Here is a 21,125-nt window from a genome sequence, read left to right as displayed (position 1 = left end):
ACTTACTAGGGCGTGCAGCTTCTCCTCCAGGTCCTGGTTGGTTCTCTGGGAAGCGGTGTAGCTGTTCTGCAACCTACAGGACCAAGGTGGTACACGTGGGAATGGATCTCGGGCATTCACACAAGTCTTCTTCGTGACTGCCCAGCAAACCAATTAATCCACACCTCCAGGAAGACTGAAATTCCCAGCACTAAGACACCAAGGCATGTCAGCTGTGCCTCACCTCTGCCTCATAATGGCCTCCAGACCCCAAATTACTAGAAGCAAGCTGAGCTTGGCTGGGTGACCCTTCATGCTTTTGCTGGGAAGGGTGTGAGGACGTTGGATGACTCTGAGCTGTGACAACCCCTCAAGCTAGCAGCGTGCCTGCTGCACCCTGGAGGAAGCAATACTTGTGAGGTTTTCACCCTCCCCTCAGTCTGGGGGAGCACCTTTCTGAGGACAGCATGCCTCCGATCGACACAGCAGGGCACAGCCTGCTTGAAGCAAACGAGGGAGCCCTTGGTGGGAGTGACTGCTCCAACTCTGTCCCTCATTTTTTTTTTTTTTTTTTTGCTTTTCCATACCTACGGAATTTGTCTTTGAATTTCTCCAGCTCCTCCCGGTTCTGGCCCAGCTCCATCTCCAGGTAGTCCTGCCCCGACTCCAGCTCCCTCTCCATCGCCTCCATTTTGTTCGTCACGTAGGTCAGCCGCCGGCGCAGTTCTTCGTTCTCGTGCTGCAGCAACCTGGGCACACAGCGACAAGGCCCCACTGCTTTGGGGCTCAACATCCCACACAGAGACCCCAGAAGCCAGGAACTGAACCGTCAGGGGACCCCAGCCCACGCAGTGAACAGTGCACCACAGTTAGGAGAGGGAGGCTCAAACCCAAGCCCACGCGAGCTGTGGGATCAGCTCCCAGCTCCCTCTCGGGTTACAGAGCTCGGGTGAAGTCCGCTCGCCAGATGGGCTGCTCAGCTCCCTGCTGAATGAGACCCACTCAATAATTTATCCCCGAGCAGGTTAGAAGAGGATGAAGCGCAGTGCTAGCAGCTGTCTGGGCCCCACACCTCACCCTCACCCAGCAGCAGGCCCTTGCGTGCTGGTTTTGGTGGCTCACACTACGACGGTGGCAATGAGATGAAGGCATTCTTCCCTCCACCTGCGTTAAAGGCTTTATCTCCTGCTTTCCACCACACCCACTGACTCCTCTGCCTGCACCTGCACTGGAGATCTGCGGCCCCACACCTCCTGAGGTTGGCAAGGCACAGACCAAAGCTCTGCCCACACGGCCCCAGGAGGGCTGGAGATGTGAGGGGAGCCCGCAGGGGCAGGCAGCTTCGCCCTGCAGGTGGCACGACCACGAGGTGAGGGATCAGCACGACAAGCGGGCGAGGGGAGCAGGACACTTACTTCATCCTTTCTGCATCCGTCAAGGGCTCCTGCACAGGGAAGAAAACAGATGTGAGATTCTTTCAGGGGAGGAGTTGGTCTCATACCGTCCCCTAAAGGGCAACGTCTCGTTGCTAGACCCTAGCAGGGACTCTTGCTCTTCCTCTGAGGGGTCAGGGGAGGTAGATTAGAAGCTGGGATCTGTACACACCACCCCCATGCCCATGCTAAGGCAGACTGTGTGCTCTGGCTCAGAGCAGCTGAACCAGAAACCACCACACACGTTGGGTAACTTCACTCTCCCACGGTGAGCACCAGCCTCTCTCACCACACGGCCACCTCTGCTGGTGTTTCACCTTCCTGCCCGTCCACGATTAACAGGGAGCAGGAATCTCACAGGCCAGCAGGCACCAGCAATTAACGTGCCACCACAACACCCTCGAGGCCTCCCAGAAGAATCAGAGCGTGTCTTCTGGGAGATGAAAAGAGCTGTCTGTCCAGCAGTCACGAGAGCTAGACGATGCTGTGAAAAGGGTTTCTTTCTGCAGACCTGAAGAGAGCCACTGTAATTATTCTGGGACAGCACAAGAAACACTAAAGGGCAGAACAGCCTGTGAAAGAAACGTTCTGGGCAAGGTCCCCGGAGCTGGTGGGAGCAGGGACCTGCAGAACAAGGCGAGACAGTGCTGCACCAGGAGCACGTGGCTGCGCTGCTCTCGCTCCCTGCGCTAACCCAAAAGGTGGCTGCTGCTTGCCAGCACAGCTGGGCGAGATTCAATCAGCACTAGCAACAACCATATCTCTTGTGAAAGCTCAAGGCTGTGACCATTCTCGAGGCCCAAGCTGCCCACGGAGCAGTTTTGGTGCGTGGTGTACCTGCAGCACTGAGCTGCCACACGTCACCTTGCCCATGAAGCGTGAGAGGCCACGCCACAGGCAGCTGTGGCTGAGGTTGCCGAGCTTCCAGCAGCGTTACAGAGGGCAAACTCATCTCAGGCCTGGCCCTCAGACACCACGGGGCTTCCTTCATCACTGCTCATTTTAAAAGGATGGTCCTCAGCGCCTGCACCTCCCTTCCTGTCCTTAAAGGCAAAGCATCAATCCACCCTTTCCTCACATCCCTACCCCACAAGGCAGTCAGTAATTCCTGCAGAATTACCCAGCAACTGCCTCCCCAACCCCTACAAATCCACACCCAGCACAGGGTAGCGAGCAGGCAAAGGGGATATGGCCATTTCCAGTAAAATGAGGCAGTGGCCCCAAAGCAGGCTGGAGAAAAGAGGGGATGGCTTACAAAGACCCAAACCAGCCATCAAGGAGAGATCCAGCACCCCAGATAAACCAAAGATAAACCCAGCCTGCAGCAGCGACACGAGCAGCACCACAGGACAGCAGCTTCTGGTGACGAGACGCCCACAGCTTCAGGGCTGGGGGCCCGCTCTGTCCCCCCACGCTGGCATTAGGGGTGAAGTGAGAGCCAGGCGGGGGCTTCGGCCTTGGTGAGACCCCCGTTTGCGAGAGCCAGCAGACCTGGCACCTACCTTGTTTAGTGCCAGGCTGCAGGAAGGGGAGGATCTAGGTGGAGCTGGCCCTTCCTCCCGGCTCCAGGGTGTTGGAGGGGAAAAGGATTCTTTCTCTGGGTGGTTCGGCTCCACTTTCTGCTTCTGCCCGATTTTAGCAGACAGATGGTGTGGCTGTAACAGCCGGGAACAGGGACTGCTTTCATCCCTTCTGCCCTCTGCACTGCTTTTCCATGAAGACAGTGAGTGCTGCTGCCCAGAGGATGTCCCTGCCAGCCCCAGGGCTGCCAGCTTCTGCAGCTCATACTGACACAGATCTACCACCCTTCTCTTCAAGGAAAGAACTTTCTCCTTACTGTTCTTTCTCCCAAGAACGGGCTTCTTGCTCAATCTGGAAACTCTCTCAGCCTCCTCTGCATGATTTCTCTGACACGAAGCCATTCCCGGCCCCTCACATTTCTTTGCTGTTTTTCTTCTGCTTGGGCACGAGGATCTTTCTTTTGCCCGTTTGGTTTTGACCTCTTCCAGATGACCTTCCCCTCGGCTTTCTGGGGCAAACCCCTTGGCGAAACGGGCAGAGTTCTGGCTTTGCTCTGCTCCCCTGCTTTCTCCCAGCGAGCGCAAGCGGATGGGACTCAGCACCCGCTGGGTAATCTCGTCCAGGAACTTGGAGAAGAGCATTTTCTCTTCTCTGAGCTTCTCCTTGCGCTTGGCAGAGTCGGCAGCACTGCCACTGCTGCGCTCCCTGCGGCCGAGGCCCAGCTGAGGGTCGCTGTACTTGCGGGAGCTGCGGCCACGGGGAAGTGCCTCGACGGAGCGGGACTTGCGGAGGGTCTCCGGGCACGTGCCCACCCGCAGGCCGGTCTGCTTTAAGATCCCTTTCAGAGGCAGCTGCGTAGGGGAGACCCGAAACTTCCTCGGTGCCAAGACTTCAGGAGGCTCTTTAAACATAAGCGAGCGTTCCAGGCTCCTGCTCTTGAACGAGCAAGGAGGGTGGGGTTTTTCATCTCCAGGCACCACGACCGTCTCCATGCTGCGGCTCACAAATTTGCCGAGGTGCCCACGAGCGCGGTTCGGGCACCGCTTCCCGCCCCACTGTGCCATCCTCCTACCACGCGGCAGTGCTGGCTGGCTCTTGACATTCAGCTCTGCTCGGCGCCCTGCCGCTTCCTTCTCACTGCTGGACTCCAGAGACCACGACGAGGAGAAGTTGGGGCTGCAAACCTCCAACCCCTCCGCCTGCTCGAGCTGGCCCGCCTCGGCGCGACTAAACCCTGCGTGCTGGCGCGCCGCTGCTAATCCCTTCGCCACCCGGCAAGCTGTTACCTGACTCTGCTCGGCCAGAATCACTCCGTCCTGCTCGTCCCGAATGATGGGGACCTCGTGGCGGACCTCGCGATGCTGCGGGGGCGCCTTGCGGTAGGGCTTCTTGGAGGGAGCCGTGCTCGACATCCTCCCGGCTGCGGGGCTCCGCCGGCGGGCTACCTGCCGAGAGCAGAAAGCGCACGGGAGAGGGAGTCACGCGCGCTGCAGGCAATCCGAGAAGCAACCCAGCAGGACGTCGGCTCCCCATGCAGAGCGTGGATAGAGCAAGGAAGGGATGTGAGCGCACGGCTCGAGTGGCGGCCACAGGAGAGGGAGCAAAGTCAGAGGTAGCCGCGTCCTCCCAGCCAGGGGGAGCGGAGGGCTGGCACATCCTCTCCCCCCTTCTCCACACGCTCACTCACGTAGCTCGTGTGGAGCTGGATTATATATAGCAAACCAGAAGAGGCCTCACAGCAGCCTATCGATCAGGCTCTTTAGGAAAGGCCTCTTCCAATATGGACCCAGCGAGCCTGCCAGGCAGCACTGACAGCAGGGGTTATCGATTATGTGCTGCCGCTGCCGGCAGGGACTTTGTGGGAGGAGACTCCGGTCATTAAAGAGCCCCAACTGAGAAGAGTTTTGCTAACACTGGGCCACAAGCGGGGCAAACCACGGGAGGCTTGTCAGAAGGAGGTGCCATACCTTTCCAACTGCTCACTGTCAGAAAAGTGAAAAGAGCACCCCCAAGTCACAGGTGGCATCAAATTAGGGAGTAATGCCACTGAGATGTTGGTACCTAAGGTCAGATGTTGCAACATGCAGCAGTACCACTGCAAGAAAGCCCAGATTAGTTTCTGTGCCTTTACCCAAACTGTGCTGGGCAGGAAGAATCCACCTGCTGCAGGAGCAGGAGCAGCACAAGAGCAAAATATGGGGCAGAAGGAAAGCAGCTATCCTGTATGCATGGAATAATCTTCCTTTCCACCACTTCGAGTGGAGGGCAGGAAGACTTCCCACCAAGCAGCCTTGCCACTTGTTTTACACATTGTTCGGTGTCTAAATGGAGCCCCTGAAGAGTTCTCTGCAGTTCTCATCCACTCTTGCCTGGCTGCACCCTCTCAGCACTTAGATCAGGCCCCCTGGGAGGACTGAAATGCCTGCACCAGGCACAGAGTGGCTCCAAGCCACAGCAGGCTTTACACTTCACAGGACAATTCGTGAGCTGTTCTCCACTAAAAAAAAAAAAACAACACAGGCTCGCTGAAGTCTCTCATGTGTTTTCCACATACATGAGCAACTTCTTAAAACTAGCCTGTCAAATCCACCGTCAAAATCTTGAAAATTCAACGTTGCTGCAGTCGTTCCCTCAAGATCCTTTCTCTTAAAAGGAACCAGTGAGGTGAAGTGATCTCTAATGCTTTAGAAAAAAACACGTCCAGCAAAATAATACACATTGCACTGCATCTCCAAACACCACAGCTGGCTCTGCCTTGCTGTGAAGACATTTCTCCTCTTCAAAAAGAAATGCTGAAATCCTGACCAGCAGCAGGTTTGTCAACACCCCACCGCCAACCAGGTGATCTCTTCTGTCAACTCCTGCCAGGCTAAGGGCAGGAGATACTCATACAGATATCCCGAGCTGAAACCACACTATCATTTCTCTTGCCCCTAAAACCTGAGCACTTACCAGCCTCGGCTCAAATTCAAAGCTTCATGAAGCACGGACCCTCACTCAGATGCCCTGAAGAAGGGAAACAAACAGCTCAGAATCCATAAAAGAAACAGCTTGAAATCTCACCCCATGAATATTTAAGGAGTGGGGCATGTTTATAACCAAGGACGACAGGATGTTCATCTCACTCTAAGTGCCTGCCCCAACCCACAACAGATCTTCTGAAAGGAAATTAGCTTAGGACAGTTGAGCCACACAGCCCTGCAAGAGCTGGAAAGCCACTTGGCAAGGACACATCCGAGGCGATCAGGACCATGCAAACCCAAAATTCATGAAGCAACAGCTCACAGAGAACCTTGGTTCCATAAGGACTACAGGCACCTCCTGTGAAACTGGACATTTCCTGCTCATTTCCTCTGCGTGAAGCCTTAGGGACAGGAGCTTGGTAATGCTACAAGGCTGAGTGAGGTAATTGTTAAGTCTGTGCACCTACAAATGAGCTGACAATTAGCAGGCTCTCCTCGGAGCCAAAACATGACGTCCTTGTGCCTACCGCTGTGATGGCCCACACCTCTACGAGGCAGAGGAAGATAAGCTACTCTCCGGCTGCCAGCAAACAGCAGCAAGGTAGAGCATGGCACGCTAACAGGCTGCTGTAAAACGCTGTCCGTCCAACCCAGGCCATAACACAAGATCAGAAAGGATCTTCTGTGCTCACAGCCCGGGGTACGCATGGCCACAGGACGAGAAATGGCTTCACCTGCGAGCTGCCTGGAAGAGCTGAGCTCTGCGGCTATCGCTCTGCCCCTGATTTAAGACATGGCAGCGGAGCCTTCCCGTTCCTGACGCGCTGCTGCTGCTGCGCTGCTCCTTCCCCTGCCCGTGGCACCGAGCCCTGGGAGGCGGGACGGGAGCGCAGGGTGTGGAGCAGTTGTATGCACACGGGGAGAGCCAGATGGAAGGTGAATGGCACAGGCAGGCAACCAGGACCACGCAAACTCAGGCGCTGCCAAAACAAACTGAAAGGTGCCCTAGCGCTGGCCCGGGCCCAACGAGCTGTCTGGCCCCCTTCCTCACTGCAAGGCTGCGGTCGGGTCTTGACTAGCAAAGGGAAAAACAGCTTCACAACAGTGTAACTGCTCTGCAGGGCAAAGCTGCAAAGCACAGGGAGGGAGAGAGAGAAGCAGATTCAGGCTTCACTGACCTGGTCCTTCCTGGATTTACACCTTCTCTCTCCCCCTCCCGATGCTTTGCAGCGTTGTAGTGAGGAGAGGCGTAGTGACATGCTTCTGTCCTGCTTCCTACCCAATACCTGCCATCTCCTCCCCACCTACCTCAAAAAGCTACCGGGACTGGGAACCTGCCCCCACGATCTGAGCATTTCCAGTGACACTCAAATACTCGCGGTGCCTCCAGGCAACTTCCCCTCAAACAAGGACTTACAGATCCAAAATGACGACGTGTCCAAACATCTCTGGCTGCCCGTCTCCGAATCAGCTTTCTCCTGTCAGCATCCAGCAGCATCTGGCCAACAGCCCCTGAAACATGAGAAAGGAAACTCGGTGTCAGTCACCCATCAACACAACGCATGGAAACAGCCAGGCACGCGCAGGCCAACCCACGGCCAGGTGCCGGGATGGGAGCCAGCAGCAAGCTGCTGCACCATCCGGCCACTGTCTGATGACGGGACCATCGAGTGAAGCAAGCTCCTTGTCTTCACTGCGTCCCAAAGAAGTGGTGTGTATTTTGTTTAAGCAGCCCTCCAGTGAGCTGGATGCCTCTGCAGTACGGTGACTGGGCTCTGAAAGGCGGATGGTTCTCCTAGGTGGCTCCAGGGGTCACTGCTTCCCAGCCTGTGCTCCTGATCAGCGCCAGGGATCAGCCTCTGTCATTCCTCCATGCGTGCCCCAACCAGCCTGCCACCCCAACCGAGTTTGTTTTGCAGACTTCCTTGTGCCAAACAGCACAGTTAAGCTCTCTGCCTGCAGTGAGTGGGCATCCTTTGCTACCACAGAGAGAAACCCAAGGTGGCTCAGTTCCCCGTGCCTCTGTTCAGAGAGCAGCAGACTCTCTGCAGAATAAACAGACCTTGTGCTTCAAAGCTGGAAAGGACACAGGCACTACCTAGAGGTTTAAGACAGCGTTATTTCTGCCCTGCACTCACCACACTATTCACAAGCTTCTCTCCAAGGAAGCTCGCTGTCGGGTCCACATTTTAACTACCCAGGAGAAGTTCGGCTTTGTCCTGGAGCTACAGCAGCAGGCAGCTCTTCAGCCTGGTCTTTGCCATCCTAATTAGCATTGTAACACAAGAGGAAACTTAACCTCCTGCTCCTTTTTTATCTGCCCTGTCCATCTCTCATCGGCAATGTCCCTTAGGGCTGCTAGGAGGAGAGCTGTAAACACTATCACCTGCACCAGCTCCAATTCTTCCATCTTCTAGCTACTACCCACAGTCCAGAGTCATTTCTGAGCTCACTGACAGAGACAGCTTCACTGGAAGAGCTCCCTGAAGGTCACCAGGCTTGGGTCTGCACCCTGACCAGCCTCAGCAATAGCCTTGTCTTCCAGGCAAAGCCACGAGCACATCGAGGCTCTGAAGACTGCAGTAGAAACCTAACAATTTGCTCTGTTAATGCAAAAAGCTGCTGATTCCTCCACCCCCTCACAAAGAGGAACCACACAGCCCCTCTTTTCACGGGGACAGGGACTGAGCGCAGCTGCGTGTGCATGCTTGACTAGTTGCTGCTCTCAGGCAGCAGCCCTCTGTGTAAAACCCACCCTCTCCGTTTGCAAGTGGCTGTGTCCTCTGTGAGGCTTGGGAAAGGCCAAGACTTTCACCACGCACCAGGAGCAGACGTGGTGCAGCACAGAATGGCTTGGGTTATTCCACCCAGGGCCCGCAGAACCCATGACACCACCTCACTCACATCACGTTTTCTCCAGTAACACATACAAACCCTCTGGACAACATGGAAAAAGCATCAAAGGAAAAAAACAACAGTGCAGACACTTATTGCTTTCCTGGTATTTGCAAAGTCCCTCCAGCCCCGAGGTAACTAATAATCAGCTTTGGTTTTCAGACCAGGAGGCGCACGGTTAGCTCTTTGCTGTTGGAGCGGCTGCACGTTCCCTGCAAAAGGGCAGAGAAGGACTTGCAGGGTGTTCCTCATCATTACCTGCTCATGTCTTGCCTTTTCTGATCCCATAAAACAGGCCGCTCACCAGTTCAGGATCAGCATTTCCCTTCCTTAACAGAAACAGGGTGACTACACTGCAGAAAGTGTTCCTTATTTCAGGCGTTGTCATCTTTCCCAGTGTTTTCCTTTTTAAAGCAACGTTTCTTTGATCTTGCTCTCTATTCAGAAAGATAAACTTGTATGACAGGGAAAACACACTCCATAGCACCATCACAGCCCCATTTGTTTCTAAAGCAACACTACGGGAACACTCATTGGCTACCACCAAGTCAGAGTACTCCAAAAAAAAACTCCAATCACGTACTCATGTGTAAAAATAATCGCTGCTACCGTCCTGTGCCACAGAGCTGATCATCACAGCTAACCCAGAAACTTCACGCTGTTTCAGCCAACCTCTAGTGCCAACACAGATCCAGCACCAGAGATGGGCACAGCCCGCTTTAATTTCAACAATTTCTCCTCGCTTGCCTCCCGAGAAGCAAGAAGAGGGGCTTGCCACTTGCCTTGCCATGCGTATGGACAGAGCCAACCTTCGCCTCCGCGTGTCTCAAGCCAGATGAAGTGAGAAGCTGCTGCAGCAAGCCTGATGGAGGCAGCTAATCAGAGAGAGAGGAGATGCAAAAACTGCACCAGGAGGTCTTGCCTGGGACAGGAGAACAAGCTGCCTGAAGTTAAAAGCAGCCCCTGCAGCCCGCTCGTGCCAAGCACAATGGAGAAGGACGGCAAGGTTATTACAGGATGCTTTAACATTTAATGAGAGCTTTTCATTCAGGGAAGGAATTCCAATTAAAAATATGTTCAGATCCATCCCGCTGCTAGTTACTTTGAGGCTGGCTTTAAAATAAAAGGATGACAGCTCCCAGTGCAGAAACTTGCTTCTCGGTTCTGCCTGCATGTTAATGCGCACGATTCAGAGCTGAGTAATAGCATTATAGTGACTCCTGGATTAAAATTGAGTTTCAGGAGGATTATTGCTCATTCCTGCCTTTTCAGACCAATTAACCTTGACTGTTAAGCAGAAATCTCTGCTCCCTGCATAGGAAAAAACTCCAGAAGATACCAAAAGAAAGGGATCGGGCTAGCTGTTGAACAACAGGCCACGGAACAAACCCTGCTTAGCACCTACCGTGTTTCCAAAGTAAATGAAATCCAGTCTTATGTAGTTCTGGCTGAATATAAATACCACTGAGCAGCACATATCGTGTGTCTGTCACATCCATGCACCCCGTGGAAGTCTCTTCCATCTCAGAATCAGACTTTTCTTAGTCCCATCCCTCTTTCTACAATACAAAGACCCCAGTGCCACCAATTCAGCTGGACTCCCTACCCCTAAATATGCATTAACACAGCGCCTGCAGTAGCTGGTAAGAGCAGCTTAGCTTCCCTAACCCGTTCATAAAAGCCAGAGCAGATCAGCACTGCCCAAGAAACACTGCCATGGCTCACCCGTAACTGGAATAGAACACAACAGCTGATTAACATCTGAACAGGACCAGGACAGGAAGCGAAGGACCCGAATACAATCCCCAGAAGGAATGTTAATGGAGAATAAAAATACCCAGGGGAGATTCTGACCAGGAAATGAACGCGAGCTTTCCAATGCACAGAAGAGCATAACCACCTTGAATGGCTACCTCTGAAACCACACAAGAACCAGCTCGGCAAAAGGTCACCTGGCATCTACACGAGAGGCTAACAAGAGCCCCTTACCCAAAAACGCTGATGCACCAGAATTCAGCTCATTTTGTTCAGCCATCCTTTTGGGTTGAGCTCTTTAGGTTGTTGAGTGATCCTTTCAACTCTCACAAGGCGGTTTAGGCTGCAAGCCTCCTGAGCACCGTTATCTTTGCACCTCAGATTTCACTTCCTTCCCCGCTCTGTCTCCTTACCTGGGTTCTTTTCAGATCTTCCACGGGAAGGCTTCAGGAGCACGTTCCTTAGGTATTTCAGGAGATGTATGCCCAGCCATGAGAAAACTGCTCATGGAGGTTAGGAGTAACCTCAAAAGTTCCTGAAAATAACTACTTGGGTCCTGCTAGTAAAAGCAAACCTCGATGTCCTAACGATATTTATCTGGCAGAAGCTGGGAGATGACATGAGGGAAATCGGGGAGCCACGGCCTCACCTTTTCTCTCAGTCACAAACAGGAGAATGGCTACATTAAGCAAACAACTGAAGAGAAGCGAAGGAGGGAGTGGGTGAGCATTTCTGTAGAAACTCAACATGTAGGAATCCCCTTCCCGTGCCAATTCCTCCACTGTGTAGGAGAGGAAGAAAAGGAAAAAAAAATCTTACGTTACCTTCCTAGAGCATACAATGAAAAGGCATCGGATTAGGACAAACTACATGTAGGAACGACTTAAAATTTTTCAACAACCTACAAGTGGCCTTCTCAGCACCTCTAAGTATTCCCCCAAGCCTCATCCAGCCCCCAGCAATCCTCTTGTTTCAGCCCACGGGTTCCTACATTATGAGAAAGCTGTGGCCTCCAATTCTTTAATTGCAGAGACCTAAAGTCACGGAGCCACAGACGAACAGCAGTGCGAGGAAATGCTCCGTTACTGCAACCTATAGGCTTGCCCGAAACGCAGCCTCCATCTAGGAGCTGTGGCGGTGCACAGATGGCCCACACGCCAGGCAGTACCCACGCAGACTGACAATGGAGCACAGCGCCCGATTTGCATAACTTACAGAGGACAGATGGACAAGCTCGTCGCAGCGACCCAACCTACAGAGGACTCGCAAGGTCACAGAGGCTTTCGGCACAGCCCCGATGCGTGCAGGCGGTGGCGAAAGCACATTTCAAGACACGAAAGGCATGTTTATAGCAGTCGGCTTTCTTCGGAAATGCTGCCACCACAGCCAGCCTTGCGGAGTAGTCCACGTGCCAGTTTTGTTCCCGTACAGCCCTCACTCACATGGAGCAACTGGATTCATCCTTTCCAATGGGAAAGGGAACTGGCACCTGCAGTGCTCCTGTTGTAACTTCTTCTTTAGCCACGAGTCTTGCAGAAGTCACCCTTCATGCCGAGTCACATAAAATACGGAGCACGCTGGGGTGAGGTGGTGCCTGGGAAGCTCCATTAAATTACGCAAAATTTCTCTCCAGCTCTGCGTGGCTGCAGAAAAGTCCTGCGCAAACCTTCTCAGCCATCCTTTAAAACACGAAAGTCCCTTAAAACACGAAAGATTTGAAAAGGCTTTGAAATGCTGCTTTTGGCTGACCGGCTCTGCAGGCACTTTTACTGGCAGGCTGAGGAGCAACCCCAAGACAATATTCCAGGGGCTTCACACCTGCGCTAGGAAGGACAGCCCCATTTGGTGAGGGGGAACAATGACTTTAATCACCCGCTAGGGCTGAGAATGCCCAAGCTGTAGGAAGGTTTGCAGGGCTCAGAGTGCCCATCCTCCAGCGACACGGCCACAAGGGGCTCTTTGATTCCCCGCTCACCCGGCCGCAGCCCGACGCGACAAACCGCTCAGCTCGTAATAAAAAGGAGCAGCTCTCTCCCCAAGGTCTCGTCTCCATATACACTGCAGTAAAGTCAATTGAGTTAGGAAATAACGTAAAGTGGTACAACCCTCCTGGGGAAATGTTTTTAATTCAGTTTAAGAGCACTTTGTGTTGAATCAACTTAAGTTAAATAGATAGATACAAGACAAACGAAATTAAGGATGCCTATACAAGAACGCTGCCCTAATATAATCACAACTGTTTCTAATCTGATTAAGCTAAATCAGTACAACTTCCCTGCAAAGGCATAATCCTTAACAATACTGCAGTTAACCCTTTTTGCCCTTTTCTGTTTCCTAAGAAGGTTTCGTTGCGTGTTTTTTTAAGAAACGAGACAAAACAGAGAATGGCATCTCTCTCAGAATCAACATAAGCCAACCACACTGCTCGAGGTACATTAAGGAATTAAAGTTATGACATTTATAGGACTTGGAGGCTTTACTACTCCTATGCCAACTAACCATCACGATGCCAAGCCCTGCACGGCACGGAGCTTTCTCCTTTCTCCGCAGGCGAGGGGCACAGGGTGCTAGCAAGGCCGTGCGTTGCACCCTGCTTTCCAGACACCCACGCAGCTTCTGCTTGCTGATGTCCAACAGCTCAGACACCAGGAAGGGAATGTTCCCCGCTCTCTCATTCCTAAAGGTATGGCTCACCAGCAGCTTATCTGAGTAAACTCTTTGGAGCATGTTTGCTAGTTGCCCCCAGGCACGGTCTTACTACTGCGCTGCTTCCACGAAAGTCTGAGGTTCTCCTGCTAACCCTGCAGCGAGCACATGCACAAAACAAGGCTGAAGGCACAGGGCTGCAAACCCACACCCTGAAGTCACCTCTCACCCCTCCGGCTCCCACAACATTTCCACCCAAAACAAATTTGTCAACATTAAACTCTAGCAACTCCAAAATTACCATTTTTCTCCCCTCAGTCCTCAAGTTTTAGCTATCTGAACCGTTTCTCCCTGAGTATCGAGACTTAATTTATCTTCAGCCTTTTGGTGCCCTCACTTTCATCTCTACGGGCTTCTCCAGTGTGGTCTCTGAGCTCCCTCCAACCTTCCTCACATCCACTCCAGCCACACAACCTTCACTGCTTGCCACTGCCTTCTCCTGGGGCCGCTACCTCCTGGTGCAACAAGTCTTCCCTGTTCAAAACAGAAAGACAAATGGAAAATACTCTGAGCCCCTTGCAGAGAACTAAATCCCTCCTCAGCCATCGAAGTAACTGTGCCACAGCCCTGGACAAGAGGGTGAGCTGTCACTTCGAGTTCCAGGAGCAGCACTGAAATCAACCCGAGTTTCAAGTCCATTTAATTTATTATTTTTTTGTGAAGAGCTATTTTGAAGCCCGCATCCCACGGTAACACTGTAGGGCTGTAGGTACATGCAAGAGATCAGTTGCTAAGGGAACTGCGCTTCCACATTTTCTATTTTACGAGACTGAAATGTAAACTCTCCAAGGGCCGCAGGTACATTTTCCCATTAAGCTGCTTGGTCTCAAATCTCAGATGGACACCAGTTGCTTGCAGCAATTACGAGGTTTCAGGTCCCCAGTACCAGAGCCAGGATTCATGCTCAGCACTGTGTGAGACAGGAGCAATTTCCCCTAATCAAGAAATTGAGGCACCAGGAGAGAAAACAGCTTCGTGGGCTGCGTTTGCATGAAATCCCACGTAAAGAGAAACAGCCTCAGCTGCCATAAAAAATGGAAGTGCGAGAAAATTCAGCGAGGCAGCCTCATTTCTTGCACCTAACCCAGGAGCGATCCGGGGTAGAAAGAAGGAAAGTGCACGAGCTGAACACCTACCTGACAGCAACGAGCTGAATAGGCTGCAATTCTTTACAGCCACAAATAAAGCAGCTATCCTGGTCCAGCAGCGGGAGAACAATAGTGGTACTATTCTCAATTTTCTCCGCTGCTAGGGTTTAATCCCAGCAAGAATCGCTTTGGTTTAATTAGCTTTTCCCTAGCAGATGGTCAGATGTGAGAGGCAGAGAATGGTACGGGCTTAGCTGTTGTGTGATCGTGCAGCTGCAGCTGTAGCTGAACAGCTAAGCGTGGCCAGGGGTCCAGCTGTAGCCTGCATGACACCGTCCATCCCTGCCATTAGCCAAATGGCAGCTTCCTCCTTCTCCAGATTATATATCAGGGGCACTACCCAAGGGCAGGCAAACAACGAACACGCCGCCTCGCCACCATCCCCTTTTCTCAGGGAAAACCTTCAACCCTTCCTCAACTCCAAGTCCCCCTGTCTTTGGTGACACAGAAGCACATTCAGAAGCATTGCCATGGAAACCCAGGCCATCCCCTGCGCTATTTATCAGCGAAAATCTTCCAGCAGAGAAATATTTTATGATCTCTACCGCACCGAACGCAGACAGCAGAACAAAGTAAAATTACAGGCTCCAGCGCCGGGTAAGGATAGCGCGAGGTCATTCCTCCTTCAAGCACTGATCCTCACGTCACCTACAGCTCCTTAGGAGCTGGCAGGGAAGAGCAAGGTGGCACTGAGAGGAGAAGAAGGGGCGTTAGGGCAACAAACCCCATCCAGCCGCAGTTTAGAAACGAGGAGGGCGTTCACCGCCCTCTCCCCCCCTGCTGCTTTCCCTGCAGAAGCTGAGAGTGCTGCTGGGCCCAGCAGATTTAGGGCCTGAGCCAAGGGCAGGATTGGGCACAAAAGCTGTCTCAGCTCTGTCAACAGCAGCGCGGCTCCTGAAGCAGAGCGTAACCCTGAGCATCTCCTCTCTTTTTTGTGGCTGTCCCGCTCCCTCATCCTATACCCCAAAGCTTCACCTTCCCCCTCTGCAGGATCTTCCCTCTGACACAGCGTTAGCACTCTCCTCAACCATCTCCTTCCACGTTTGTCATCGTTGCTGACACCAGCGCAGTTCTGTGGGAGGTAATGACGAGCACAAAGTGTCCCAACGGGCAACCGCAGTGAGGCCAGGCACTTCTGCTGCACCTCAGGGCAGCTTGTCCAGACTAGCACTGCTCTTGTAAAACCCAAGCGCCTGGTCTTCACTGCTGTTATCCCCTGGGATAGTACAAGCCTGTTAATTATTCTGAGGTTACGGGAAAACATCTTCTCAGCAGCAGAGGCGAGCACTTCACCACGCTGCAAACGACGGCACCGCCGCTCACCTCTCCTCCAAGGGGCTCTGCGAAGATGGTTGGTACCGGATGCCCTACAGAAAGCAGGCTGCCAGGTCCTGCGTACATTTTTGTGGGGAGCTATCACAGGAAAGCACCCGGAGGGCTAGCAGGTCGCCACTCATCTGAGGGCAAAGCGAGTGGAGGAATGCCAGCGCACTGCCAGGCAGATGTGTGGAGGTGTTTGTCCAGCGCCGCTGCCTCATCCCTCTGCTTCATGCAGCTACAAGAGCTGGGCTCTAGAGTCCGTGACTCCGGCCTCAGGAATGTCTCAGCTGGAGGCACACCACACCTGCTGCTGGCTCAAGGTGCTCCGGGGTCAGAAGGATTCCTGGTACTTCCCTCTCAGGCCGCAGCCCTGTTTTCCGGGCCCTGTCCCAGCAGGGGGAGATGTAGCTGCTTGGTGAAGGTTCCTGCTCCAGCCACAGGAGCGCATCTCCCTGGCAGAGGTGCTCGGGACTGGACACTGCAGCACGAGGACCTGGATTCCTACACGCTCCTGAAGGCCTGCGGGGAAGCTGAACCAACTTTCTTTCCTCAATATATTAAAACTCACTGACGGGGAAGCAAAAGACCACGAATCAGCCTCACTCCTTTCCTGGCAAGCGGAAAGTTGGATTAAATATTGCTCCAAGTTCTCCATTTCTGCAGCAGTTGCCCATGTTGCATGACAAAGCCGAAAGACGCAACGATTGCATACACCTAACCGTTCCATCAATAACTTTCCACATAATCCTGTTTCAGACCTATTTATATTTTGTTCCACTTCGTGTTGCCACAGGAGATGTTGTTGAATTTGGCATCGCAGAACAGAGGAAGGAAAGCAAATACTCAAGCAACACGCTTTCTCCTGAACGCCCAGGTCTTAAAAGGAAGGTAGAGAGCCAGCGGCCACTCGTTTGAAATAAAATGCATAGTTTGTGTAAAATCAGGGGAGAAGAGAGCCCCATGTGAAAGGACTGGAAATTATTTGCAATCACAATTGTCTTTTGCAACAAGTAAGGTGCCCCTGATCAGCCACCACTGAGATCCTGCTTTTCAAAGCCGTGCATCTTTCCTAAGAGCCCGTGGCATGGAGCAGTCTGGTAGCAGGAGCTCTGCAGCAGCTGATCCAGAGATTGTGGCCCCGGCCAAAAAGTAAAAGCGATGCTATGAAGGCAGAGGGCTACCAAAAGTCAGTTCTTTCGTGCCTGTTGCTGGCTAAGGATGGCAGCAGGGAGGTCTTCTGCAGAGGATGAACTCGGATATGGAGATGCCTGGCTGGTCAGAGAACTGAAGGCTGCTAGAAATTGCCAGAAGGGGAACTGCAAGACTGGAAGATCAAAGCCAACTGGCTAATGAGCTGGAAAGCTCAGAGTTTGCAGCAGGACACGGAAGACGTTCCGCTGTTCTTCCCACAAACCTTGCGCCCATACTCGGATTGATGCTGACTAATAGAGGGCATTTTTCCCCCAAGCCAGACAAACAAAAGATTTATGTAAATAGGACTGGGATGGCTCCTGTGACAGCGACATACAAAACTTACTGCCTGTTCCTCTCAGGCATCCCTGCGAGGATCCCAAATTAATGCGTCTGCATCCTGACCTGCCATCCTGCACCAAGCTTCCAGCTCTTGAGGTACTAGCCAGAAGAGGAGGAAGGCTTCTCCAGAAGAAGCTGGGGCAGTCAAGCTGCAGCAAACACGTGTAAGAACATTTATCCCACTGTCTGGGGGGAAGCACTCCTGCCCAGCTTAAATCCTGGGCCCATTGCACCCCTGGGCAGGCATTTCAAGCAGTTTGTACGATGGCACGAGTCACTCAATCGTTGCTGATTACCAAGAGCATACAGGCTGCAGGGGGACAGGCCAACCTTAATTGGCCTTATCGGCATAAATTAAACCCTACAACACACCCGAGCAAACAGGCAGTTCCTTCGGAGGAGCAGGCATGACTTATTTTGCTGCAGCTATAAAGGAAACATCGCTGCTAGGACATGCCCCTGGAGTGACTGTGCCGCTCGGCTCTCCCGCTGCATTCCTGGGGTTGTTTAGCATGGCCTCAGCTCCAGCCTCTCCAGCAGCAAGGAGCCTGAACCCTGAATGCCATCTGCAAACGCAGCCAGACTCCACCTCCTGCGTGCCTGCAGGCCACCAGGTGTGGCCAGGAATGGCACAAGCTACACACCAAACACACCTTTGATGTGGAGCTGAAAGCACGTAGCCGGGGGGCACGAACAGCACGCCGCGCCGCGCTGACTCCCAGCACAGGAATGTGGCTGCAACCACAGGCCAAGGAAGGCAAACACATCGCATTCCTCACCGGGCAGGGGAGGAAAACAAGCAGCAAGCCCACACACCCGCCCGGCTGACACCCGCCACGCTCCCCACGCACGCCAGCCCTGCCGCTGCCAGGACCCCGATGACAGTTTTGGCCTCAAAGTCTTTTTTGAGGCCTTTTTGAACCCTTCAGGAGGCTTTGAGATACCTTAAAAAGCCACCGAGCGAGGCAGCAGGGCTGCCCGGTGTGGGGATGTGAGGAGCCATCAGCAGGGCTGGAAGTAGCCCTGAGTGGGAAGCGAGAGCTGCACGGCTGCCTGGGAAGGGAATTTCCCTGCCTTTTCCTACAAGAGGAGGGGAGATCTCAGCACTGAGCCCTGCTGAGCTGAGGGGGCAGAGCTGAACAGGAGGCTGACTTCACACATCAGGGGTGCTTGGAAGGGTCCAGGGCTTCCTCCTCACCAAGGCAAGCACTCTGCCTGAAGTCAAGCAGCTTCTCCCAGATGCAATCTCTTCCTCGGTAATGAAGCCCTTCCAAAAACACTGCCCTCCTGCCCACAGAACAGCCCTGATCTGCACTCTGCATCCTCCTCCCCTCCAGCAGCACGGACACCGGGTCACTGACACAACCACCAGAGACTCAGTGCCCAAAAATCCAACAGGCAGGTCACCTCTAGTCCCAGAACCTCACTATTTTAGAGTCACCTTAGGTTCTAGTCAGCAAACACTTCTTTTTTTTTTCCCCATGGGCAGCTCCTGGAAGTCCCAAAAGCTTTTCAAAGAATTCAGGTACTAAACGGGAAGTTGCTCCTACGGGATAAAAGATGAACCAGGAGGTAAAGCTGTCAGCACTCAAGCCCGTAAAATGAAGGCTGCATTCTGCATCTCCTGCTCTGAACCTGCACTTACCCCCGTGGGACACAATAAAATGCCAATCCCCGCCTAAAAACCCATCAGCCAGGGGAATGGCCTGGGATGAGGTACCAAGAACGGACCAGATGAGGCCCAGCAGCCTGCCCCGTGCCCATTAGGATCCAAGGCCTCAAGCCACCTACTCCCTCCCTGGCCGGGAGGGCAGGCTGCTGTACCAGCACCAGGAAGAAAGAGGCACGAAAGGCTGGCTTTACCAATAGATTTCTATCCGAAGATATAAATAGAAGCCTGGCAGGCTTTACAGAAGCGCCCGACCGGCTTGGGTGCCTAAATCACCGCATGCAGGAGAAAGGGCTTCTCCCCTCCTAACCGCCCCATACCTCCCCAAACCCCAACCACCACAAGAAAACCCAGTGCCGAGAGGACGGCAGCCCCTGCTGCTCTGCAGGCTGCCAAGGGCCCTTCCCCTGCAATCCACTTGGGCAGCGACTGCCCCCAAAATCCTGCAAGCCTCGACAGCGCAACCCGCCGTGGCCACGGCCCTCCGAGCATTGCCACCGGCCCGCTTCCCGGAATAGGAGCTGCCCCTTCAGCCTCTCCTCTCCCTGCCCTCCCCCCCCCCCCAGAGCTTTATTTTCCTTTATTTCCAAGGCACAACCCTCCCTCTGCCACCGGTGGGCGGGTGAGTGGGGGAAAGGGGCCCTTTATAACCGTAGTGTTGCAATCTGCCAGCTCGGCCAGGCGGCCTGTTCCCGCCTGCACCGTATTAAATACCTTATAACTGATTACACCCCCATGGGGCATGATTAGCAGTCTTCAGAGAACAAAGTCTACTTTCATAAGAATAAGAACAGACACGTACTGCTAACCTACTACACAGCTGGGCAGGTGAGGAAACAGAAGAAAGAAGAGGCGGGGGGGGGGGGGAGTTAACTGTATGGCTAACTCCTATTCTCCCCTCCCCTGTTCCAGGGGCTCTGGGTAGCGATTTCCACTGCCCCAAATCCTTCCCTTCGGGCCTAACCCAGCAGATTGGGGCAATACAAGCTCGTAAATAAACCGTCTGCTGGGCAAAGTCCTCGCCCCGAGGGGTAAGCGCTTGAGGCATGAGGCTGAGCTTTGGTCGGGGTGACAGCAGCAATTCCTTCCCGGCAGCTCCGAGGGAAAGGGGAAGGTGAATTCCACAAACAGCATCGAAAACAGCACCACAGAGGGAAAGCTCAAAATACGATCACGTCCCCACGCCCCTCTAACATCTGGGAAGCCTACACAAGCAGGAGTGAAGCAGCTGATTCGATCTTGAGGTTAAGAGCTCAGCAGAGTCGGGCAATTTTTCTCCTTGTGGGGAGCGAGGAGGCAGCAAACGGGAGGAAAACCCTCTGCAGCCGGGCGAGATAAGAGAGATCCCCAAACACACACGGTCCACACGCAGCGCCGCAACAAAGAGCCAGCTTGATGGAAACTCAGCCAAGCTGCCACGGCATGACCCACAGCTCATTAGCAGGTGCCTGCCAGATCTCAGATGCCCACACAAACAGCCACAAACTTATTTGGTGCTATCTGGCCTCCATCTCGGCCAGGCACAAGAAATCAAACAGACTGCAAAGCCTCTTACCAAAAGGGAATTAAAAGAAAAATACAAGCAGGGGGCAACTCCTAGGCTTGGACAAGGCCAGGATGAGCCCTTCCAGCTGCTCTCCCCAGGTCAGGGGAAGAGGAGAGCAAAGCAGGAAGCTGCAGGAAAAAGTTCCTATTTCTGAGGGATGCCATGCAGCAGCTTCAGCAGAGCAGCGAGAACCTTTCTAACTGCATCCTTCTGGAAATAAGTCGCCTGCTTTACCCAAGACCCATTTTCTCTGCCACTGGCCCCCTGGATGCTTATGCTATAGCCTGGGAGCGCTCACATTCAGCTGATGGGTCTGGAAGGGGGTGCCTCGGTGACACATTCCACCCAGATTCTTACCCAACCCGCCCAGGAGAGGATTTGTGGCTGGAGACACCACGCCAGCCATAAACGAACTACTTATATCTGCATTCCTCAGCAGCTGCTCCGTCACCCAGCACGCAGGAGGTATCCAAACCCCATTATCTGGTCTCATTTGTACAGGAAAGGCTGAATATTCTCCTTATTACGCAAAGCCTTGAGGCACCGTCTGGCTTTAGGCTCTGATGTATGTAGGAGCATCAATTCACGTCGAGTTATGAAACAGATCGTGCTTCTAGGGTTTGGAAAAAACGGGAGGTTTCACCATAAGCACAAGTT

At 53.3% G+C, this 21,125-nt stretch overlaps 1 protein-coding gene across 5 annotated transcripts in view; it reads right to left on the bottom strand.

Moving 5' to 3' along the window:
* The window catches only part of TJAP1 (tight junction associated protein 1), a 33,781-nt gene that overhangs the window by 5,731 nt on the left and 6,925 nt on the right, over positions 1-21,125 (bottom strand). For all 5 annotated transcript variants that reach the window (XM_032185851.1, XM_032185857.1, XM_032185853.1 and 2 more), the window contains 6 exons: positions 7,314-7,408; positions 5,886-5,939; positions 4,220-4,378; positions 1,395-1,423; positions 567-728; positions 7-73 (listed from right to left, as the gene is read on the bottom strand). In XM_032185851.1, the coding sequence (XP_032041742.1) occupies positions 7-73; positions 567-728; positions 1,395-1,423; positions 4,220-4,345 (384 nt within the window). In that variant the 5' untranslated portion in view covers positions 4,346-4,378; positions 5,886-5,939; positions 7,314-7,408. The remainder of the gene's footprint in view (positions 1-6; positions 74-566; positions 729-1,394; positions 1,424-4,219; positions 4,379-5,885; positions 5,940-7,313; positions 7,409-21,125) is intronic.

This window comes from Aythya fuligula, chromosome 3 (genome assembly GCF_009819795.1).
Source record: "Aythya fuligula isolate bAytFul2 chromosome 3, bAytFul2.pri, whole genome shotgun sequence".
In the NCBI taxonomy this organism is placed as follows: Eukaryota; Metazoa; Chordata; class Aves; order Anseriformes; family Anatidae; genus Aythya; species Aythya fuligula.
Note: the sequence above shows the minus strand (reverse complement) of the source record. Positions and strands in the feature narration are given on the sequence as shown.